We start from the raw sequence: 20349 nt of genomic DNA, 5'->3' as shown, positions 1-20349 counted from the left end.
CTTCAAATGAATATCGATTACTAATCAGTGATCTTTTGACTAGTTGTAAGCGGGATATACATAGCTGAAAAGCTACTTTATTGTTTACTTTGGACAGAAAGATGTTGATTCCTGAATCCTCTGTCCTTCTCTTTGGCTTTATAACACTTCGTTTTTGGCCTTCAAGATGAAAATCTGCCTATTTCTCCAATTTTAAATTATCCCACTAGGATTTGACCGAAAACGTGGAAGAGAAAGGAAGAAAAGGTCAGTGAAAAGTCTAAGAATACATACATGCATAATCCAGTCTGCGTGCCTAAGTGGCACCGGCATAAGCCGTAGATAAAATCTTAGAATACTTGCAATCTAACATCACAAGAGATTGATATTCTCTTGAAAATCAAAAATACCAGGAGAAAACAGCAGCTCAAGGCGCTAAAGCCATTGCTAAGTACTAAGCATTCGTTTTTGTGGAGTTAGAGAGCTTCAGTGGGATAAAGCAGCAAAAGTGCTAGCTTTCGAGTAGCGTCCTTCATACAAGATTCTAAAAGCACTGACAAATAGCTATTCTCCAAAATACGCGCTTATGAAAATGACAACACGCAACACTCCTACAAGCCTTTATAACAGTAAAATTATCTTGCTACCCTTCTATACGGTTAATCTCCTTAACCAACAGCGCATAAGAGCGGGCTCTACCCCAGAGTACTCATGTGATATAGTTCCAGTTTTATTCTCCGATCTCCCTCTTAGTTGGACCACTCACTGAGATGGAAAGACGGTGCTGCTCTTTGATTCAAAACATATTTAGCTTGATAAGATGTTGATTGAATAATAATTATCGTTATATATATTAGTCTGAGCACGCAGTGTTGTTTTTAAGCCGAGGAAATCCATAACACTTCACCGCTTTTGTCTTGGGAATTAAACTGTACGGAACAACTGACGCGTGACTGAACACTTGTCAGTCTGCCATTCAATCACAACAACGAAAACATGCAAAAATTTTTTTAAGATTAAAAGCCTTTCGATTCGCAAAAAATTAGACACTTTTTACCTAGACATATTTTTGTAAATAAGGAATAGTTAGGACAGAAAGTTTAGAGGAATGTAGACGACAAACGTATCGAAATGTGCTTTGAAATAAAACCGAAAATTGACGTTATTTTTCATGATAACTACGCCCGATGTTATCCCCCCTTGTGCGAGGACCGGAAATTCGTTGTTACGCCTAACTGAACTTGTTTTCGACAAACATGCTTACCAGACCTTGTTTAATGTAACTACCTAAATTTAAATATCCTATCTTTACTTCCTCATGGTAATTTTAATGACATCATCAAGTGACTCGGTAAGCTGACATGTCCGCTGTCTAAGATGACGTAATACTCTGTCGACGTGTTCAATGACGTACATCAGCTGCAAGTCGCAGGACAGAGCTCTGTCTCTACGTCGCGTTCATCGTTTTGTTAGAGTCTATTGGTAACACGATTTTACAATGCTGATCAAAAATTTCTGAGCAAATTTCTATCAACTGAGAGGCCGTGTGGCAGCGAAATTTGTCAAAATGCTTCTCTTGAATCGGTAGAGGAAAAATGCGCTTCTTGTGTTGAAGAGCTCTGAATTAAGGATGTCTGCTTCGGATGTGGACTCGTTCACAACGGTCCGTTTTTTGTTACTATTGGGGAAATGAAGCGCAGAATGGAGCTGGAAGTGTGTAAATTTTATAAACGCTCGTACTAGAGCTGGCAGCCAGAGATGCTTGGCAGCGTCGTTGTGATTGTTGAAGAAGCCGAGGTCTCAGTTGTGGACAGTGAATGTGCAGGTGGGTATAAAACTGTTCACATTGCAGTCAATGGGCAGCGAATGCCTCGTAGCCTGATTCTTAGAAGCTTGCGAAGGGAGTCATGAAACGTCGTCACACTATTAATTGCATTTCCACGTGCCAGCTCTGCCGATTGAATACCGAGTGGATCTCCTCCATTGCAGTGTGTAGCTCATCGTTTCTCTCACGATGAACACATGATAAAATGTACTTATAAAGCTACCTTGTAACGACGAGACGTTTCGCTTTAAATTAAAGCTAGACATTGCTGGAGACCGTCGAAACAAGCGTGGGCTCCTTTGGTCGCTTGAACATGTTTCGTTTTGTCAAGGGACTTCATTTTCTCTTGGTTTTGTTCATCGGCTGATTCGTTTAAGCTGGTGAAAACGAACATCCAAATGGTCTGCAAGAAACTATGGTTGTACTACAGAGGGCAGGATTTAGCTCAAAACACGTATAACTTCTCTGCAATCCAAATTATCATATTGCGTTTGACTTTCGGCTGTTCTGTGAAAACACTCTCTACAGAGAATTCGACCGTGACATAAACAACTGGTCGTAGTGAAAACTTGGCGTTTCTCGTTTTATTTTGTCTAAAATCCACATATCAGCACATCTGGGGGAGTGTCTTTTTTCCTCTAACAGTTTTTTGGGGTCTTTGGGAAGAAAAATTGTCTGTTTCGTTGGATAACGATTACAAGAAATTGCTGTGCTCCATGACTAACCCCGCCCGAATTTAACCCCCTCCTCGCGAGAACCGGAAATGCCACGCTACGCACTATTTGCCTTCAACAGAACTTGTTTTTGAAAAACATGTTCTGGAAGGGAAAATTTTCATTCAAGCAGCAAACTGCTCTCATAAGTCCTCCCAGAAAATAGATCATTGCTCAACGTAAACTATCATATAAAAAATAGAGGCTTTGATTTAGACGATCACTAAATTTCGCGAATCACTGACATTTTCTGTTCCCGTGTGAGCTGAACAGATATGATATTTATAATCCCTGAAATTAACTGCGATACTCATTCAAATAATTTGCTCACCACAACGTTTTGGTTCGACTTCTTCAAGGACACTTCATATATGTGAATACCACAATGTTATCTCGAACAATCTTTCCGCCTGGAACGGTTTCAGGTTAAATCTGATCTAACTTTTTGGTGCTTTGTCACGGTATGTTAGTTGATTCCGTGACCTGTAAACTGCATGATTAAATAAGGCTTTTAAATGATGAATAACAAACAAAAGAAATGGTAGAAAGGAAGTATTAACCAGGTTAGTATCAGTTGACACCGTGAAGAACAACAAACAGTGTCCATGTTGAGGTCAAAGCTGTTCCAGGGTTGCATGAAGTAACAATTTGCATGGATAAGCCAACTGGCCCATCAGGCCGGAGCTTATCCCGGTTTCTGTAGCATGAAGCGACTAGGAGTATTTCCACTTCCCCCTGGATGGGATGCCAGTCAATCGTGGGGTTGCCCCCAGTGTTAAGTTCGCCGGTACCCATTTATACACCTGGGTGGAGAGAGGCACTGTGAGAGTGAAGTGTCTTGCGCAAGAACACAACGCAATGTGCCCGGCCAGGGCTCGAACCCGGACCGCTCGATCCGGAGACGAGCGCACATGAGAACACCGCGCCTCCCAATTTGAATGGATAATCAAGGCAAAAAAGATCGCTAGTGAGAGCATTTACTGGCGTTTTAGAGATTCTCTAGTTGGTTAGTGATGATGTGAGACATTCCATTTTTAAGCCATTTGAGAGTTTGGCAGTCAAATTGACAAGCTTAGCATCAATCATTATTGCTTCTCGTTCCAGCTTGTCCTTAAGGCGACAACATTCCGTCCCCACTTCAGCTTGACTCTTTTCTCAGCTCTCGCACTGTTTCTTTACTCGCACCAGTCCGCCTCCACTCCCTAGAGCATTTTGTCTGGTACTGCCATGCATGTCTCGTTTTGGTGTGCGTTGGGAGACCGCCATTTCGGAATGTTGTAGTTTAAATTGGCGAGATATGCTACACAAGTACATAGCTTTATTGAACTGAAGAAGTACTTAACAGTACCAGTAAAATGAAGAGGAAAACAAGCATGGCGCAAAAAGAGAGTTGCCTGAGCATCCATTGTTCAACAATTCATTGAAATAAATTTACTTGTCAGCGCCCAGGGTTTCAATTTCAGGGTTTCCTGAGCTTTTATTTCAGTTCTTCTGATCTTCCGCAGGCAATTGCATGAAAATTCAAAACTCGACAACGTGTCGCAAGCAAAGCAGTTTTTCATCCTTCAAAATTTGATCACAAAAAATCGCAGGTTTTTTAATCAGCAGAAATCGACTGATTTACGAAATTATTTGACAACTAAACGTAAGTATTTTATCTAAGCAGTTAATTTTCGCCTCAAATTAATATTTTGAATTTTTGGTACATTTGTATTTACAGTGTATAACTTTTGGACTATCTCCACAGTGCCACGCAGCCCACAGATCCATTTGAAACACCGATATTTAATTTACATTGTGTCCAAACCATGGCATTTTAAGCGATTCTGTTCCACCGCGCAAACTGGTGATAAAGATGAATAACAGCTCTTAATAAGCAGTTTGTACTTAAGATCACTCTGTACCAATCACAAGTAGAGGAAGCTACGTGAACAGGAATACGTATTATAATATTAAAAAACTTACTTTTGTCGGCAATGTTTGGTCTACTTTTAATCGCAGCCACGGTTTAATGCGAGGAAACTTCGAGTATTTTGATTGAAGCTCGTAACTCTTAACTAGGGGAACGTAACTCGTGAGGTTTTACAATCTGTTTTAGATAGCTTGTAGATAGTTGAATTAGAACTGAGTTCTTCCATTCCTTTTGCCGGTTAGGAATTAGAATCACCTTTTTACTGGAAGATACATGAAAAATCCAACTTTGAGCATAAAAAAATCATTTTGCGAACGAAATGTCCACCCTAGTGTTTAGTATCCAGCTGAATTATAGCCTGCGAAATGGCGACTGGTATCGCTTGCATGCTACGGTCTCAAACTAGAAACACTCGTTCAAGTTTTACTCAGTTCCTATTCGATTGCTACGAAGCCTTTTTCAGTGGGTTCTGAGGAGAGGCAAAGCTAGCTTTCCTCGCTTTTAATCGTTTCACTGTGTCGCTTGGTCAAGGAAAAAAGAAACAGAAAAAAAAAATTAATTTGCAGGCTAATTTGTCAGGTGTACTTAACAATCATGAAGTTTGCTGAGTGAGGGAAAATACTGTATTCCGTACAAAAACGAGCGAACGGCTGGCATGCCAGATGGCCGTCTGTTTTCCAATGTTCCTTTTGTTGAAGACATATTAACAGGGAAGTTTGATGCGCGAGAAACCCGTCTGAGCTTATTTTACAAAATTAGTCAAAGATTATTCACTAAGTTATTACGTGTCAGTATTTCATGCAATTATAATCATCCGCCCAAAATTAAAACGAAATTATTCAGAGTTTTTGCTCAGCTTGTCCGATAATCATTCTGGTTTTGAACTAATTTCCGATTTCATTTCAAGGGGGCTTAGTAATCATACTACGAAGAATATTGAAAATAATTCTGAACATAGGCAACCAGCACGAAAATATGTTTAATTTCATCAATCAGACGGTACAAATTCATAATATTATAAGCCCATAAATTATGACCTATCCACATTTGAACTCTCCTACATGTACGGGAGAGTATTACCTCTACTAATGATCTTTAATGACAACCTATAGCTCTCTTTTACCGGTAATTTGCGGCTTAAGCAAACACGCGCTGGTCTTTAAGCTAGACTCGATGGCGCTAATGGAGGATCATTACCTATCTAAGCCAACACTGCGCATGCGTAATATCTCTTAAATAGCTATACCGCGTACAGCATCAGCAGTTTATTACACATTTCACGAATTAACTTGTTTTAATTACTCGTAAACTTCATCACAACACGGCAAACTTCATGGAAGGCGCGTCTGTTGTTAGAGGCAATTTCCTTTTCTCTTTCCAGCCTGTTCTAAATTCTCTCTGCTGGAAATGAGGCCTGCATTCTGCCTATATGCTTTTTAAACGTTGATCAGTGCTCAAAGGGTCGTAACGGGCTTTCGATTCTCATTCCCAAAAAACAGCGAAAGTTATACCACATTTATTTGTATGCTAGTGGAGACGCTATCCCTGGTTATTTACCACTTACCTGTAAATTACTCCTTCCTCACGAAGACATTTCCGTCGGAATGGTCCTTTGCCATCTTAACAGATCATAAAAATTTCTGCCATAGTTTTAGGCTAGTTTTGGGCCAACTATTTATTTTGAGTCGTGAAGGAAAGGAAATGTGAACTTGATTAATCAAAGTATTATTCTGTAAAGCACAAGACACAGATTTGAGTCCTTGATGCATTATCGAGCAAATTCTTAATACATTTCCGGACATGCTCGCCCTCTAACAATCTTTAGTAGGTTTTTAATTTGAAATCGGAAAATATTCCCTGTTAATAAATTTTATACGTTTTGTAATAATTCATTAAGCGGTGTTAAGATCTCAGTAAACTTTTGGTTTTGTCCTTGACGTTAATTCTCCATCAAAAAAAGAAAAAAAATAATAATCCGAAGAAAGTGTCCCTCTTTCTTTTGACAAAATTTGCTTGAAAACAATTTAACTTAACTCGTTTCGAGAGTGATCGCGCATAAAGGAACGAGACGTGTTGAGACATTTTAATTAATTTGAGTGATATGACATTTGTTGTTCCTTTCAAAGCCCGAATATTAGGCAGTGTCCACACTACGCCTGAGAAATTTGAAAACGCAGCTTTATTTCTTCGGTTAGGCCTACCGTGTACACTAATCCGTCACGAAAAAAGAGCTTTTCGAAAACGCTCTTCAAACCGGAGGAATTTGAAAATGTCGGCTCTCTGTATTTCGTGTGGACGAAAACATTTTGAAAACGGAGCTTTTTGAAGACGATGGGGTCACGATAATCATGTGATTTCCATGACCAAGTTTTCCTCAAACACAAATCCAAAATGAGCGGCGATTGTTGCGTTTTTTAATTTCTCCGGCTTACTGTGGACGGAAAACATTTGATGTGTTTTCAGAATGAAACCTCCGTTTGAAATTCCTCCGGCGTAGTGTGGACGGGCCTTAGACCAAGGCTCTTTGCTTCCCGTCCATGTTTCCTTCAAAAGGTAGCAAACTTTGGTACCATTGCAGCATTTATTCTTAGTCTATAGAGTAGTTGTTGTCTTTTCCCGTCCTTTGTCAACGATTGCAAGGTTCTAATAGACCTATGACGTTAATTAATTTATGCACGTTGTGATTGACATGAAGAGTTTTAATTGCTTTTGGTTTCTGCGCAGGTTTAGAAACACTGTACCTTTAGAAGGCTTCTAAGTTAGTGATCTTCGTAACGAAGCTCCCTTCTTCTTATTCCATCATTCTTCGTCACACTTCGAAGGGAGCTATGTAATCAATACTAAATCATGTTTTGCCTGATGTATGCAATACTGGTCAGTCCTAACCGAGACATAAAGGATCAATATGGCCATTGCTTTCAGTGGCTCATTTTGAACGTGGAAAATAACCAACATATCAGGGCAAATCTCGTAATTATAGTTTACTAAGGGAAGAAGTCAAGAAAAGGTAATAGCAAAACCGAAAAGGAAAAATGATTGCTTAAGAATGTGGAAGATTGACACGGATTAAAACCAGTTTGAAAAGTTCAGACTCGCGTTAGCCCCAATTTAAGGACCAAAGTTTTCCTTAATTTTCTATTTATGTCAGGTGATCAAATGAAAGAGATATTTTCCCAAAGGAAAACATGGCTCATTGTCATCAAGAGGTCTCTCTTCTTTGAATTTCTAAGCCCATAATTTCATCATATCCACGACCTCCAGCTTAATTTGTAACGTTTAAGAATGTATCGAAAAATAACATTGTCAAGGATAACTGAAAAAGTAAAGTTTTGCCAGTTTGTTTGCATCATTAGATTGTAAATTTCTCTGAATGTTTTTCTTTTGTTGTTTTAAATGATAAAATGAGCACTTCCACTCTGTGGAGCAGAAATAACTTTTATTGTCTAAACACTGATATTTTCGAACCTGTGAAGTTAACAGGGTCCAACAGCAATGTTGTTTTATCGACGGCTTTGGAAGCTTATCACCTTTTGGAGCCTGAGATCCATCTCGTTCACGTAACGTCGCGAACTTACAGACATCTCTTGATGTCGGAGAAACCCCTTTCATTCTTAAATTTACCGACCTTTGCAGAGCTGCTAGCCTAACTGCCAGAAAAGAAGTCTTAACCAAGCATGTCCATCTATAACAATTATCTTTACTGCCATAATGATTATAGCAATCCGAGTCCAACGACTGATTGTTGATTAATTCATATATGACCAACCGATCTGACCAACCAAGTTAAGGCACTGTTATACCAGACAATTAGTCTTGCAAACTTATCTCGCAAGTTTGTTGGGACGTTAGACAATTTGCACGAAGCGTTGTCTAGTGTTACACCCTGAAATGAACATGTCTCAAATGAACGATCTTGCTTCGGTGAGCATTGTCACACGTAGAACTAGATTCTATTTTGTGCAAGGCTTGCCGCGAAAAGTTACGAGGAATGTTCATGCTAAGGGTTGTTGATGACTAGACAGTTTTTCGTGCAACTCGTAAAGTGGCGATAAAATTCGCACAGTGAAGAAAAATTCCCGCATGCAACAAAGCCTTTAATGGCTGGAATATTCACAATGGAGAAATTTTACCATTACTGTTTACTCGAACATTTAAATGTATATGAAATTAACTAGAATGCCTTTTTCAATATAATTTCATTTTATTACATCCATAACTGAAAAAACACCATTTGTTAGAAACCTTATAGGACTCGCTGTAGGAAAGTAATCAATTATATCATTTGTTTTTTTTTTCTACTTATTTGCAAGTGACAGGAAATGCAGTATGTCTTAGATTTGGACCCCTTACATGTGATATCAACGCATGAGTCTTGCCAAGTGGTTTTCTACAAATTTCTCGTTTTACTGAAACCTTTCTTGGCCAAAAAAAGATATTTGTTCGGTGTCTACTCGCTGCTTTTCCAGACGTGCGAACAGTTTGCCTGTGTAGTTGGTGGCCGGTAGCTCGATCCTGTACTGGTGCTGGCCGATGGTACAGAGAACGGATGATAATGTGGGTCGCAGTGTAAGAAGTGAACTCCGTGTGGCCATAATGGGCCGTTGACAGGTGAATATGGCGACCAAGGCACATAATGAAGACCGTTATACAGATGACCCGAACTGAAATGTCCATCAGAGGGCAAGTGCCTCGTGGGACAAAATGCTTGGACAGGTTTCAGCCCTAGGGCCATGCGTCGCCTTTTGGATTTCATGCGCCGGTTTTGGAACCATATTTTGATGGTTGTCTCGGACAGGTTAAGAGTTGTCGCAAGCTCGCTTCGGCGAGTTCGAGACACGTAGTTTTCTCGTAGGAATTCTTTCTCTAGCCTACTCAGCTGCTCACGGGTAAACGCTGTCCTGTAGCGTCGAGTTCGAGTTGAGTCGTCGTGGCGTTGCACGTCTGTGAATCAGGAAGACAAGTTAGGAGTTTTAACAGGTGTCAATCAACAGAATAATAACGGAAGTGCTTTGTTATGTCAGTGTGGAGTTACAGGGTCGGGCTTGTTGCTTGGAAACACCTCTGACAAGTACAGTGAACTCAACCAACTTCCAAAGGTAGAATTTTGGGTGACATCAAAATGAATGGAAAAAGTTCTTTTTGGTTCGAACAAGATCTTTGCGCCTTTTTTTTTTTTGTCATTTTAAGCAAAGAGGAGAAAATCAGGTGTTTACAGTAAAGGTGTGTACGGTATTAATCGAAGTGAAATTGAATACGTTTTCTTTTTTCTATTAGCATTAAGTACATTGTCATTGTATTAATGTCAGCTTTCACAAGAGAGACAACCAATGAATCGAACCATTTGACGCCAGCTTCTCAATTTATTGTTCACCTATTGTTCGGTTTAGAATCTTTTGTTGTCTTAAAACATCTACAATATTGAACTATTCCCACCCAAAAAATCGAAGCTAGAAAGATTTTGGAACCACATTGGTTTTTATCGCCTATAGTGCAAAGCTCAATGCGTACATTCTTAGTTATACAGCGTAGCCAGCAACATCCGTCTCTTTGTGTCGTTAAGTTTTTGGCACAAGGATGGATGAGCCCCTCAACAAAATCACCATGTATTAGTACCTTTCCGTTTTGAAAAAAGAACACCTTCTTGCCGCAATTAACGAATACATTTTAAAACTGTCGAAACAGTTCACACTCGACAGCCATCACGCCCTTTCCTGGTGTTAAAATAACACTATGTTTCTTGCGTGATAATTCAGATTGATTGCACAGAGTCGTTTGTAACTTATTTTAGGCATTCGCCTTCCTACAAATGGTCAAAACGACAGGAAGACAAATCGAGCAAGGTCCTGCTGGTATAGATCTTCCTAGCTACAGCTTAAAAACACAGTTCCTGTTTAATTGACAAATTTTGATTAGCGCGTCCATTTTAGTAAGTTGCGCAACCAAAAGAAAAGAAAATATCACCCTTTTATCCGAAACTAATTTGCAAAAATTGTTGAAATCTTAAAATTAATTTCTTGTTGAGGATAGCATGAAATGTTTGATCGACAGCCAACGCAATTTGTAATAAGGAAGTTTATTCGGTTTTTCAGCAAAGTGATTTTTTTATTTTTTCAGCATGTTTCCAAGTTCTTTTTAGATAAATGCTTTTTTTGCTAACATTCATTCACAAAAACGTAAGGTCACTGTTAGAATTTCGGAGGAGATAAACATTAAAAACAGTTCACAGAAAACAAAAGAACAACACAACAGCAAAACTCCGCGTAGTTTAAGTAACTGTACCTGCATGATGTTCTGTGTTCCGCTGAATGGCGAAGGCTCTTCCACTGGAAAGAGGAAGTTGGGAAGTTTGCGAGAATGCGCTTGTATGACCGGAGCCAACTCCTTCGAGGGCTAATGGTCGTGGTATACTTATCGTTGTGCTGAAGCTAGGCGAGGTCCTTGTGATCTCCTGCCCCGCTGAAGAGCACCTTGGCAGTGATATACACGCATGTGTCCCATCCATTCTGGGTTCGGCGAAGCCTTCCTTGGAAATGAGTGATTCTACGGAGAACGCAGATGTCTTTGCCCCTTGCATCGCGGTGTGCTGCCGTCTTGAGGTAAATGATTCCAAATGGGAGAGCGCTTCTGTCTTAAAAGATGCCCACATATGATCACGTGAATTTTGCTGTTAAATTGTTTTGATGACGATTATCAATGGCCGGATTAAAATAATTAATTGGCGCGGGGAACGACCCCTGTGGGAGGAAATGATGCTTTACTTACATTAGATTTCTATACCCTTTCTTTCTGCAAGCAATCGTGGAGGATTTTTAGGATAAACAAAGCCATGATGTCGTTTATTTGCCAATCGCTAAATATGCGGCCTACGTAAAGTGCTCGGAAGTAATTCTACAAACATTTTTTTCCTCGGTGAAAAATTAGCATGTTAATAGGCGAGCAGAAAAGTAAAAATTTGTTGGCCCATTCTAGCCAATCCGCGCATTATGGGCCAAATTAATTTATAGGCTTGTCAGCAAAAATTAGCCCGTGACCCTAGTTTAAACTATTAATCAAGTCCATTTACGATTTTCTACAAGTGCGAAGTAAATCAATTTCTGCTTTCATAAGGAATACGAACAACAAAAAACTTCAAACATTTCGTGAAATGTCCCAATTAATCCTTTTTCAACTCGTTTGATTAACAGGTTACTTCAGATTAAGTAAATGTATTTTCTGGTCTCGATGATTTAAATCTATAGGCTTAGTTATTTTTCTAACTAAAGGTTTCTGGAATCTAAAGAAAAAAAGCGAATTATCCTCTTTTCTAGAGTTTTGCTAATTCAATTACTTCATTGAAACCCTTGTTTGGTAAGGGATTAAATTACCACGTAGATTGTACAAAATATGTTCTGTTCACAAAAAAAGGGTTTCGAGTTAATTAAAAGGGTAAAAGATGAAGTTGCCAAGAGCCATTGCTGGGACTTTTTGGGTTTGGCAAATTTAGCAACAGATTTGAAACTAAACTGCTTTCTGCTTGTACAATGGCAACCCATTATCATGTTAACACTAAAACATGTCACAAGAAGAAAACTTGGCTAATAGGTCGCCCTGAATTCTATCGCCAGCTGAACTTTGCTAAGCTCAATGGACGAGTTAAGTACGTGTTTCAGCAAGAGCTGATTCAAAATTACCAACTCGTTGTTCTAACACCTGTACCGATTGAATGAATGAGTGTAAACATTCTCTCTGTTATTAATCTCGCCATGCAAATAAAACATAGTGGTTAAGTCAACGCTATAGTTTTAAATGTCGCCCCTCGACAATCTTCTGACAAATAAACTGCATATATTAATAAACTTGCTAAATTATCTTCGCAGCAGTTTGAGGGGAGCGCGTCCTTTAATTTTTCTACCAAACGGGACATTTATATCTCACTATTTTGTATACATGCACCGTTTGTATTGAGAACATGAAGGCCTTGCTTTCGCAGTCTCTAAACACCGCCTTTTCTTTCCTGTTTTATGAGGGCGAAATGCCAAACCGTGAAACAGCCTTTAGGCATAATTAATGGTTTAGACTTCCGGGATGATGTTCAACCGATGTCATGATATAGAGTTTGACAACAGGAAAAACATAATTAACAATTTACTTTAAAGAAGCTATATTCTCATTCTCTGCTTGTTTTCTTTTCGCTGAATAAAGAGTTTAACCTTATTATATTATCATTATAAACAGAACAAAAATGCGATCAATTTTTTTTGTGTAAATAACACAGCATGTGGGGCAAAAATATTAAAACATTGCCCTTTTTCTCGCCGAAACTACATCGCATTCCTTGTCGATTCTCCTAGTTGGTCAAATTAAAAGCCTTCTTTACAACAAAAATATCGCGAGAGTGCTAAATTGATTATAAATGGGCCTTTTCCTTCATTGGGGGCGGCTGAACATAGAAATTCTGACCCAATAACTTTGTAAGAATTCCCAATAGTTTCAAAACACAGATGAGTTAAATAAATGTCGACAATTTTCTCGCACTGTTGGTGTTTTTCCGTTCGACAGAACGAAACGCGGCCATGTCAAAATTTCCATAAATTTTTAGCCAAACAATGTGCTTGCCCAAACGCAGTGCTGCATTAACAGTTGCTGTCGATTTTCTTCCCTAAAGTCGCCATTTTAAAACATTCGCGAAAGATTTCTCGAAGTGTAATGCTAAAGCCTTCTCGTTTCTTACCGAAAAGCTACGGCTGGAATGAAAGCTGCCACATGATATTTTAACACTTACTCACTAAATTTCGGTCACTTCCTACAACAACCTTAGCTTTGGGTTTTGTTCCCTCCAATCCTTCAAAACCATAGTTAATTGAACTCTCGGCAAAACTGGACAATATGAGCACTTTTTTTGTATTCGAAAACTTCGGCAGAGAGACACGACCCGCGTAAAATTTCATTAAAGTTTCGAACAAAGCTCTCCGCAGCAAATCTTGATGTGGTTTTCTTCCCTGGGAAAAAGAACATCTGGAGGCGTAGAGGAGTAGAAAGGGGGTGTGGATTGCTCAGCTATAAAGAGACCGAGCCATAAACTACCATTTTCAGGTGTCCACTATGTTCAACAGCAGAAAACCCGATAAATTTAAAATAATTCAAAACCTAATTGAAATAAAAAGACGGTCTAGAACCATAAACAAAATAACACCTAATTGGACGCGTTTTCTCACAGTGTGAGACACAGCGCCAACACATTATCTCAAGCGAAGTTTAACACTCTGGAGGTGTGAAATTGAGTATCATTTAATTCAAATTCAAACTGCTGGGAGAAATATTCACTTTTCAGCCTTTATTCAATCGACGTTAAACAGCGACCACCTTTATGTAATCGATAAAGAGAAGGCTGCAGTGGGCCCTTATGACAAGGCTGAAACAAAGGAGTCCCCGAGGGTTGTTTTGTTCTTAGGCAGAGCAAGTCACGCTTGGTTTCAAAGGAGGAGTAACTATAGGTTTTTAATAACTGACATTTTACACGTTATCTGATGAAAGCTGATTCTATTCATAGATTTTATCCATCAGTTGGAATTGTTTTCTCCATAAACCCCGCTATATAGCTAATCGAATTACCACGGGAATACGGTAAATAAAATACGCCTTGCATTCATTATACTCATGCAATGTCTCCTGTTTGAAACGAGCCAAACGAAAACTTTCTACCCCTTTCAGACCTATTTAGGAAGAACTTTTCGAATGGAACTTAAAGGAAAAAACTGCACATTTAAAAACGCCTCGCATTTCGATATAATTGGGCAGTCTTCAGACTTTTGCTGAGCAATAGGGCTCAACAGGATTACCGTCTGAATGTGGTTTCAAATTCTAATTCCCTAGACGTTATTTAAGGAACGTTTCAAGCACCTGCAAAACGTTGAGCGTAAAAAATAATGCAAAGAATTTGAGGTAGACGAAAGGCGACCACGGGCCACCGTTACAAATCTAAAACAAACATAAGAAGACAGTTCTCTTATCTGCTCCGCCGAGAGGACAATCGTCCACCATTTTTGTGGTTTTGTTTTTGTGAGGTTTGGGTCTTTTCAACCCTGAGTTTTCAAGGAATGAAAACTGATCGTACGAGTTAATACAATATTATCTTCTGTTAAGTTTGGTGTAAGTATGGATTGAATCGTATTTCAACTGCAAATCAACGATTTATCTTCGGGTTTGCCTTGCCCTTGACGAATACCTTCAAGGTTTCTTTTTTCCCTGAATCATGTTCACGCGGAGTTTCCATAAGGAATTCCCCCGATTTACGATGGCACGGGTTTATTTGCTGTTGCTTTGCCATGTTATGAACACATCAGAATATTTGCCTTTAATTCAGATCCCATACTGTCTCGGATACTTGAGAAGTCGCCTTCAATTGGTCACATGAATTGTTTGCTAATAAAAGAGAATTAACACGAAAGGCAAGAGCCCCTAAATTGAATGAATATCAACAAAAGTTTAACCCTTGTTTTTTGTTTTAAGCTAGAAATGAAATTATTGACACTTAAATTGAAGGAATCTGGTTAGTTTGTTACAGACAGAACCAAGCATTTTCTTTAATAACCCAAAACGGTGTTGTGCCTGTAATATTTTGACGAGGGAATCGCCAAATACTGTTCACAATCGAAACTACCATTTGCATTTTATACTGAAAGACCAGAAATCGAAAAGAAGCTAGTATTGAGGCTATAGCTGTCGCTCCAGAAACAACCAACATTCACCAAACAGTCTGCCGGTCTGATAAATCCGAGATTTTCTCCTGCAACACGCCATTTTAAAAAGGGAACAAGATAGCTTGGTATTTTACACCAATTCAGTGCCAAGAAAGCAATTACAACAATTACAGTAAAAATCAAGTATTTTTGCGGCTGGGTTAACGCTACTGTGTTAGGACGATGCATTTACTTAATTGAGTCACTTAAACGCAAAAATCTTTCTTAAAATGTCATAGATCTGAAAAAAAGACCCTTACTTACTGAAGGGATATTATTTTAGAGTTTGATTTATTTAACAGTGACACCGCACTAACGGTTCCGTGGGAACCTTGATGCAATTGTATATGGGGGGAAAATGTCCTACTTCACATGGTTAATACTTCTCAAATGTCAATCAGTAGAAGGATTAAAAGCTGAGGTTATCTTTTGTATTGTATTTATAGCAATATGATCATACAGAAAAAATATTTCTTTGGATGTTGCCAACAAACTAACAAGACCTATATGTGGACTCCGGGCCTCCTAGATGCAGTGTTCCTCGTTATCTGTACTGAGGTTTTGATTAAGAAGCAAAAAATGAAAACTTCTATTTTAGACGGCAGTGGCAAACAACTGTTATGACAATATGTTAGAATTACGCATTCTACGTTTCCTCTTGACATTCTAGTCTCTGACAGACTGTAAAAGGAAAGTCTTAAGGGGTTTTAGTCTTGGAAATGTAAAGCTTTTTAGTTAACATTTGTTGTTGCCTGAGCACTTGCTTCAAAGCAGATTTTCAAACAAACCTCCAGGCTGAAAGACTTGTTGAACTTTCCTTGAAAAAAATATAAATACTACAAACTTACTAACTTAAAGTTTGATTTCAAAAAAATCGTACCCTGTTTTCGCAAAACAGCTATGCTTTGCGGTTTTCTGAGCCCCAGAAAAACGTTTCGCCACGCTCACGATGGCTCATTTCTACTTCATTCGAAACGTTTATTTTTTTTGCAGAAAGAGTTGCGGCCAACATAATAACCGCTGAAAAAGCATCACCTTGCCTAAAATTTTTGCTTAATACCAGCCATACAGATCCAAAAATGAAAATTCTGCCACCTAACTCAGTGATGTACAGCTTTATGATGAGTACCATCGTAAAAAGATGCAGGACTCAGAATTCAGTAAATGTATTAAAAACTGCCATAAATTTTATGCTTTTTTTTTAGTCAGGAATAAAAAGCGTCCTTAACTTCAATTTTTGAGCCGGCTTTACTCGGAGTACTATCATGGAATGGTTCTTTTATTAAATGCGAGCAACAAGTGTTTTAGTCGATATTGATCGATTCATTGACTTTGATGAGAGATTTCTGTCGATGTGGCGAGTTTCCCACAATAAATCTTTTTTAAGAAACAATATTTAAATATTACGTTAAGATCGTTTGGGACTGAAAAAGAAAGAATTGAATAAACTGCATACCGTAAGTTCCCATCAATGTGCTTTAGTTGTGTAAAATCCAGTGAACACGGACTGACATTGCGTTCCAAATTCAACTCAACTAACACGACGTTTTCTCCACACTATCTGCAGGACAGCTCTTCAAACTCGTTTATAGAGACCAGCAACTGAGCTCTCAATAAAACCCATTATATTTATAAGAAAACATGATATACCGGCGACATCCTTGCATAGATTCCGAACACCTGAGGGTAGGGATTCTACAAAAAGATTCAAGTCATAACACGTCCCCTATGATGTATTATCGTCTAGTTTTATGATGGGAATTCTCAAGGTGTGGAATCAATCCTTGCTTAGTTTATTTACAAATATAATGTTGCTCTTATCTCTAGCTGTGACTCACAAATGTTTTCTTTGTCTACTTAACCTCATCGACTAGAAAATTGTCTATTTGATCGATCGTTTTTGTTAGATCAATTTAACAAGATATGAAAAAGAAAGACTCGAACTGCTCAAATCATTTAGTCAGCAAGTTATACTGAGTTTGTTTACTGGGATAGCGTGGAGAATCATACGTAAAGGTAAGTAAGAATCTCTCAATTTCTTGCACGAAGGGTGTCCAATTTGTACATCTCTGAGCTTTCGTAACACTGAAAAAAAGTTTAATAGTCATCCAAATTTTAATGATAAAGGTTACCTGGCGCTTTTGGAGGAATCTGAAAAACGCTGCACAAATTGTGCGAAAAGGTCAAACATATCATCTTTTTTAACTGCAATTTTTTCAGTATGGTCAATATCTCCAATTTGCTGTTAACTTGTAAACTTTTCACTGGATTGTAACAGAAAATTAGAGTTTCGTTTCTGGCTGAAAAACCACCCCAGAATTTTTTCAAAATACAGAAACAAGGTTTGGGAAACATCAAAGGTTCGCATCAGTAAGAATCAAAGATTTTGTTTGTTAAACTATGTACACAAATCCCCATGCAACTATAATTTTCGAGTAAAGAAATGATCCAAGCGGATCTTTCTGAAAGTATTATGGTCATTCGTGCTAAACGAAAAAAAAAAAAATCAACTTTATTTCCGCGACAACCTGCAGTTCCTGAGAAATTCCAGTATTGTTCCTGCAACTTGAGATGCACCGTTAAACTGCTCTCTGCTCAATTATACAACCTTAAATTGAATCTATATTGGAGCGAGGCGTAAGATTGCCTAAAGAGCTTTTTTTGGTAATTTCCTCCTTGCTTGGTTAAGTGGTGGAACAAATGGAATTTCTAACGCAACCTTCTACCTTCAACAGACAAAAATTGTTCCAACTGTTCTTTTTCCTCGCTGAAATATGATATTTACCAGGTGAACTTTCATATACAAAAAGCCCTATAGAAATTGAAGATTGATCAAAAAACGAAAATTCTTAAAATCCTCTTGCAGTCATTTTATAACCTTTAACTGGGGATAGGCCTGAAAGTATACGACAACCTTGCAAAATCTAAAATCTACATTCTTTCTCTCGGTATAATAATTCCAGTTTTAAAGGTTTTGTCATATATATTTATATTTTCAAGAATCTCTCTGGTGACTCTCTGTTGTCAAAGGTATGATACGTCAATGCACTACATCTGATCTGTCGTCTTTACCACGTTCATTTTTTTTTTCTAAAAAAGCCTTCTATACATCAAATTTTATTTGAACTGGAAGTAAATTGAATGCTCTTAGGCTTTGCTATAGAATAAAACGCCGTCCTTCTGCAGACGAAATCTTGTGCGATTGCACTGTTTGATTTGATAAACATCCTCTCATTTTTGATGGAACTGATAGGTATCGTGATGTTCAAGGAGCCAACCAAGTACTCGGTTACACAAGAGAATGGTCTCTTGGCTCATGTTGCGAGATGGACAGTAGAACCTTATTATTTCTTGTGGAAACCGATATCGGCACCGGCCAGAGCGAGGTTGTTTGGCGAATACTTTCTAAAAACCGGAATTAATTTATGTTACTAGATAGGCAAATGGAAACAATGTATAGTTAGGGCCTCATGCAACTGTTTCTTATTCCCGTGTTGCCGGCTATATTTCAATGTGCTATTGTGATAGCGCGCGACCTTGTGCCAATGAATATCATGTTACCTTTTGTCACACTACACTGAAAATATCAACAGCTCGGCATAAAAACAAAACGCCGTGAGTTCATTGTCGGAAAATTGTTCAGTAGATTGTTTGGAAACCTGTTGGGCCACACCAAAAAACCTGTGGAATTCGTCACGTACCTCTCAGAGGTGACTTACCTTTAAGCAACTTCGTATCTCCTCAGATAAAAACCTTAAAGCAAGAGTTCTTCAGTGCACGTCAGATAACGCCCGTATGTCAACCGCTTTGGTCGAAATTGCTTTTAAGTGTCGCATATATATTCTCTGTTTGACCTCAACTAGTGCACAGCAGACAAGATATATTGGTCATACCGAGGGCGTGTTAAGGCGGTTTTTGGGTAAACAAAAAGTGCGTGGAGCAGCTTCAGTAGAGTTTGGCTATTAGTAGATTCAACCTCATTCACCTCAAACACAGAAACGGGCCATTAAACCGCACTGGAATAGGAAAGGCTTTGCTTTCAGCCTCCACCGATTTCAAACGCCTCCAACTTGTCAATAATTAAACGGTAATTTTGTTAAATGGCGTGTGATGTCCTAGTGTTCAGAGTTTATACGATGAGTTTTCTGAAGTTACATCCCTCAAACCACTGCTTTGTCGGAGCTTAAGCCACCTACATTATCCGGCCATAAAAGTAGGATGGTGTTACAGAAAGAAACTTTTTGCCAGGGAAACCCTTGGAAATTATCCTATTCAGGAGGTGTTCGCGCTGACTTTTTGCACAGATTTTTTCTTACATGTTGATCTGGGTGACCCGAAACAGTTTATCGAAGGACGTGAAATTCTTTAGTGACCGCATCATTATAGACAAAGGATAGCAAATGATGGAGTGTTATCACACTAAAAGAAACATACGAAATTTACTAAAAAAACAAATGTTTTCACTAAACATCAGTTGCACATTCGAGATCATCAAAGTCGAAAAAAACCCATCACCAAAAACACGAAAGGGGAAATTCTGGGAACTTACAAAAACTGAGTAATTACTTTAGATTGCAAGATTGGCATGCACTAGGATACGCCTATGTTATAATGATTAAAAAGTATTTATGGAAAAAATGGGAGCAGTGCTAAAACTGATGTACTTTTTGGACGAGAAAACGTGATGTTTTTCACTTGAATTTGAATAGGAAAGGAACTTTTTTTTCTGGTGATTTCATTTCCGTTCTCCGTTGAGTAGGAAGATCCCTATACGCGTGTATTTACACGTGCTCTTGTCTGTTATATAAGAGTTGTTATATAACCAGAACCAGAGATATACGTAGGAGAAAAACGTGTTTTTTTTTAAGACTACTCCGAATTGCTTAAAACATTTCGAGGTGCTTTGCTTGGAAAAGCGGTTCTGAATTGACTATATGACACAATCTGAAACGAAAATTGACGAGTTCTCCAATAGCGAGGAAAACGCCATGTTTATTGCATCCACCATTCAGGCTTAAAGGGAGATTTAGTGATGACTAGACTGAGACAAAAGTCACGTCGACGTGACACGTGAATCAAATTCACGCGCAACTCTTGATTCTCCCACGCGCGGACCCGGAAGAACTTTAACGTTTCAACGTAAGGAATGAAAAAGCGAAGCAAAACAAAACAAAACAAACTAAAAGAAGGCAAAGCAAAAGG

General features: G+C 38.6%; 1 protein-coding gene across 2 annotated transcripts; it reads right to left on the bottom strand.

Moving 5' to 3' along the window:
• Nucleotides 1–7848: 7848 nt before the first annotated feature.
• On the bottom strand, nucleotides 7849–19189 carry LOC110054247 (uncharacterized). Of its 2 annotated transcripts, XM_020760611.2 has the most exons (3): nucleotides 18867–19189; nucleotides 10709–11057; nucleotides 7849–9370 (listed from the first exon to the last, which is right to left on the bottom strand). In XM_020760611.2, the coding sequence occupies exons 2-3, from the start codon at nucleotides 11001–11003 to the stop codon at nucleotides 8877–8879; spliced, it is 789 nt and encodes a 262-aa protein (XP_020616270.1). In that variant the 5' UTR covers nucleotides 11004–11057; nucleotides 18867–19189; the 3' UTR covers nucleotides 7849–8876. The 2 variants fall into 2 exon arrangements, with proteins under 2 accessions (XP_020616270.1, XP_020616269.1); XM_020760610.2 differs by lacking the exon at nucleotides 18867–19189 and having other exon boundaries at nucleotides 10709–11559.
• Between the last annotated feature and the right edge of the window lie 1160 nt (nucleotides 19190–20349).

This window comes from Orbicella faveolata, unplaced genomic scaffold (genome assembly GCF_042242905.1).
Source record: "Orbicella faveolata isolate gen_17 unplaced genomic scaffold, um_ofav_v1 contig_13, whole genome shotgun sequence".
Classification (NCBI taxonomy): Eukaryota; Metazoa; Cnidaria; class Anthozoa; order Scleractinia; family Merulinidae; genus Orbicella; species Orbicella faveolata.
This window is presented reverse-complemented; position numbering and strand designations above follow the sequence as displayed.